Source organism: Nuphar pumila, chromosome 17, assembly GCF_984573655.1.
Source record: "Nuphar pumila chromosome 17, dmNupPumi1.hap1.1, whole genome shotgun sequence".
NCBI lineage: Eukaryota > Viridiplantae > Streptophyta > Magnoliopsida > Nymphaeales > Nymphaeaceae > Nuphar > Nuphar pumila.
Genome location: NC_143265.1, coordinates 76598699 through 76603214, shown reverse-complemented (window position 1 = coordinate 76603214; position 4516 = coordinate 76598699). Strand labels below are relative to the sequence as shown.

The window sequence follows — 4516 nt, the reverse complement described above, 5'->3', positions numbered from 1 at the left end:
TCACCAAAGGTGTTTGGTACAGGTCGGTCCGGGTCAAACCCGACCCAAATGACTCCCCTCCCCTCTTCACAGCTACTGTGAATTGTTCATATAGAACAATTTACCGTTTTTTTTTTTAATATAGTATATAGGGGTGTCAATGAGTGGGGTTCGGTTTGGACCCAGGTAGAATCAGACCTGGCCCTCGAGTACGGATCCAGGTCTAATCAAACCCATCATAAGAGAAACCATATCTGGACCCGATAGGAAGTACATAAACCAGACCCGAACCATACCCAGTAAAATAATATTTCTTATCATTTTTATATTGAAAAATTACTGGTCTTTATTGAAACTCAGGTCAGGTCTGATATAAAATTTCACAAACTATACCCAGCTCCATGTATTAATCAAACCTTCTGTTCCGGACCTCGGTCTTAATAGGGTCATCTTATTTATCACCTGGACTCTAGGGTTTGGTATGGGTCAGGTCCAGCTAAACCCAACCCGTTGACACTCCTAATAGTGTATAGCATACGGATCAGGCTTCATAATCGTGCCCCAAAGGTAGTTGGCATAGTGGGTGGAGCCTTGGCTGCTAGACGAGGAGTTAAGTTTCGATTCTTATGAGCATCGCCCCTATGCTCAAGCCAACGCTTAGCATAGGGGGTCTTAACCTCTGAGCTTTACTCCTCCAGTACGACGACCGTAACTATGTCCGCGTGACCAAGTCTTCCTGCCGGGTGTGGTTTCTTCGGGTTAAAAAAAAAGGCTTCAGAACCGTACAATGATTAAGATGCAACGGAGCGTCGTTTCGCGACATCCTGGGCACGGGTACGCGATTCCATAATGCCGAGGGCTCGGCGAGGGGACACGAGTCTTCATTCTCCACCGGTGATCATTAGAGACACGAGACGACCGCTCCGTTTCTTTCTCCTCTTTCTTTATTGCGTCTCGCTCACTCTCCAACAATCGGCCCTTCAATCTCGCTTCGATCCCGATCTTCCCTCCAATCCCTAAATCTTAGGACACTCTTGTTTTGCCTTCTAACCACAGAACGCCTTCCTTTTCTCTTCTCTTCTGTGATCTTCTTCTTCTTGTTTTGGTACTACTACTACTACTACTACTACTAATAATAATAATAATACGGTGTGTAAAGAGATGGCGAGAAATGGCTACGGAGAAGCCGGCCAGAAGATCGACTACGTCTTCAAGATCGTCCTCATCGGCGACTCAGCCGTTGGAAAATCTCAGATCCTGTCTCGGTTCGCCCGGGACGAGTTCACACTGGAGTCCAAGGCCACCATCGGCGTCGAATTCCAGACAAGGACGCTCGTCATTCAGCACAAGAGCGTCAAGGCGCAAATCTGGGATACCGCTGGCCAGGAGAGGTAGCGTTTCTCTTTCTTTCTCTTTCGCTTCGTTTTTTTCTTTATTCTCGCGCTCTAGCGTGAAGAAATGCCGGGAAGAAGCTCAGATCTGGCGTTTTCCCCGTTTTTTCGGTCCTTTTTTCTCATCGTTTTGGTTTCTTGACCTCATTTGTTTGATCCTACTTGTTTTTGTGTTTCCCCGCTCGGACGATAGTGTTTTCCCTTGTTTGTAGTCATTTCTGCTTAAAAAAGATATTTGAGCTAGGTTCTCTGAGTGAATGAGTGGAGGATGTGAAGAACTGATGCTTGTAATTGCGCCTTTTGAGTATTTTGTGTGATGCAAGATCTTGCATAGTTCGTACATTGTTGATTCGTGTAATATTTTCTGCTCTCCTGGATGTTCAGTAGTGAGATTAGTGATGATAGATCTAGTCGTTGAGATTGCAAATGATTTTGCTTGCATTGCATTGATGTAAAATTACTGCAACGATGATAGAGGAGCCTCTGTTTCTATTAGCATATTTGCTGGAGTTGTATTACGTATATCTTTGTTTTACATTTTCAATTTTGATTTGAATTGCGCTTTTTTTAGCAAGCATTGTTCCTTGCTCCTTGAGATGGATGGTTCATTAGAATACTGCTGTGATTACTGCATAAGAGATGATCTCTTTACTAAATAATCTGCTTAAGTTGTTTTTAGGATTTGGATTTAACTGTAGACTCCCCCTTCTTAGTTCATTCGTTGCTGACCTATTTTTGACTGAATTAAGATGCATGAGTTATGAATTCTTGTTCCTTTAGACCGTCTAGCATGTGGATTTGTAATGTGGGATTATATGGACCTAACTTAACGCCCCCCAAAAAAAAGTAAGTTGTGGTTCAGTTATCTCATAAGTTTGGGATCCAACATTATTTATATGTATAATTCTTTTAACATTTGCAGATGCATAGAGGTCTCTTACTCGTTTTTATTAACATGATATGTTTGATCACCTGCTAGACGATAGGATTTTAAAGACATTGAATAGGGAAGCGTGCTTTTGGGGTTTCTTTGGTGATTTATTGTCTATTCTCTGGACATCACTTACAATGCATTGATCAATCAGAAATTTGATGCCAATATGTACTTTTAGAGGGTATTTGCACTTTCTATGTATTTTGCTTACTTGATTGCATAGATAACAACAAGAATAATCAGTTGTAACATGTAATCAAGTATGTAATGTTCAAGAAATCCGGTAATTCTCTTACAGGTTTAGCTTAATGACCTCATGTTTCTCATACGGAATGCACATTACCAGAAAAATAGAAAGTATACTTGTCATACTCAGCTTTTCATGCATCAACTAAGTAATGGCTTGACTGTGAAAAGCGGAGATATACCCTGGTGAGGGTGTATTTTTGTTTGACTACCAAACAGAGATGCTTGCTGAAAAAAAACTTGTAACATCATAGTTTCTCTTGCTTCTTGGTTTTAATCATGCAGTGGCGTAAGCAAAAACAAATCATCTTAGATAAATCTATGTCAAGCATGCTTTGCACCTCTGATAGTCCACCTTTCTGTCAGATACCGAGCGGTCACAAGTGCATATTACAGGGGTGCTCTTGGGGCCATGCTAGTTTATGACATAACCAAGCGCCAAACTTTTGATCACATACCAAGATGGCTGGAAGAACTGCGAAGCCATGCTGACAAGAACATTGTTATAATGCTCATTGGCAACAAATGCGATCTGGAAGATCAGAGGGTTGTGCCTGCAGAAGATGCAAAAGAATTTGCACAGAGGGAAGGCCTATTCTTTCTAGAAGCCTCTGCACTGGATGCAACAAATGTAGAGCCTGCTTTCTTAACCGTGCTGACTGAGATTTTCAAAATCTTAAACAAGAAAAGCTTGGCTGCTGGAGAGGATCAAGCAAATGGCAATCCTTCATCGCTCGCTGGAAAGAAGATTGTCATCCCCGGCCCAGCACAAGAGATCCCCATCCCCGTCAAGAGCAAGATGTGTTGTAGTTCATAATTCCTCTCTTTTCCCTTTTGATGTGCTTCTTCTTCAGTTTTGCAGCAACGTTCTTAGAGGATTTGTGATTCTTGTATTTGATGTATATTTCTATTTCTTATATGTTTGTCTAGCCATCGATCTGAACTGAGAGGGAAAATGTTGGATAAAGAACTCATTGGCTTAGGATTTTGTTTCGGATTTGCTTTTCTAGGTAAAGGGTGTGCAATGATATGATTGCCTCTTTATGAGTTCAATTTCGTGGGAATGAGTTGGAGCTCCTTGTGTCAATGAACTGATTTGGAACAGGGCGGAAGGGGAAAGATTCTCAAATGAGGAAAATGATTCAATTCTTTTAAAATATTCAAATGGCTGTATGAGATGAAAATCTCACTTACCTATCTAAAGTGACAGTAAGGGTGATTTATCTGTCAAAATTTTCATTATGACTTTCATGTTAGTAAACTGTGTTTTATGTTGGAATAACAAAAGTTTGGTATCATTATATTGATAAAACTCAGATCCAAACGTTCAGCTTCAGATTCTGATCCAGCAGTAAGATGCATCAATCAAATATTGACCTGAATCTGATCCCCAAATCTGGGTTCAGGTCAACTTGGATCAAGACTGCCTCATCCTGCTGGAACCCAATCTATCAACAGCCTTAACTCTTCAACTCTTACCCTGGTACCAGCTCAAAGCAAAAATTATCAGTTCAAAAAACATGACCTCTCTTTGAAAATGTCATCTAGAGGTCTCAAGTACTCTCGTGCTTATTAACCAAATGGAAAAAGAATCACTTGCTAGCTTCACGAATGGCATCCCCAACACAGTCGATACTTTTGGTTTGAACAACTTGCTATAGGTGCTTTAACCCAATGCATCACAATGAATGTGATCTACAAGGCCTATTTTAATAAAAAATGAGTTTTAAATCATGTGATTGTGACATGTAAGCAGGTTTTTTTTTAAGAGCTTTAAAAATCAATAACCCACAATGCATTAAAATTTTACAACACAAAAAATCATATTTTTAGATTGAAATAACATGATCCAAGGTTTGATCCTTAGCAAACAAACACATCTATATTGTGAGATTGAGTTAATATAGCTTCAAGCTATGATTTTCAACTCAATAGTTCAATAGCACCATATATATATATATATATA

The 4516-nt window shown here is 40.1% G+C and overlaps 1 protein-coding gene across 2 annotated transcripts; it reads left to right on the top strand.

The window, feature by feature from the left end:
- The first annotated feature begins 1028 nt into the window (after nt 1–1028).
- LOC149812296 (ras-related protein Rab11D-like) lies at nt 1029–3803 on the top strand. Of its 2 annotated transcripts, XM_089992593.1 has the most exons (3): nt 1029–1370; nt 2917–3356; nt 3561–3803. In XM_089992593.1, exons 1-3 carry the CDS (start codon nt 1141–1143, stop codon nt 3581–3583), a joined length of 693 nt encoding a protein of 230 aa, XP_089848719.1. In that variant the 5' UTR covers nt 1029–1140; the 3' UTR covers nt 3584–3803. The 2 variants fall into 2 exon arrangements, with proteins under 2 accessions (XP_089848719.1, XP_089848720.1); XM_089992594.1 differs by having other exon boundaries at nt 2917–3803.
- Nucleotides 3804–4516: the final 713 nt, after the last annotated feature.

What these genes read in the sequence shown, in the direction of transcription:
- LOC149812296 (XM_089992593.1), top strand. Translation starts at nt 1,141, where the DNA reads ATGGCGAGAAATGGCTACGGAGAAGCCGGCCAGAAGATCGACTACGTC. An exon ending in GATACCGCTGGCCAGGAGAG is followed by an intron (nt 1,371 to 2,916) that starts GTAGCGTTTCTC and finishes CCTTTCTGTCAG; the next exon opens with ATACCGAGCGGTCACAAGTG. An exon ending in CGTCAAGAGCAAGATGTGTT is followed by an intron (nt 3,357 to 3,560) that starts GTAGTTCATAAT and finishes TTGCTTTTCTAG; the next exon opens with GTAAAGGGTGTGCAATGATA.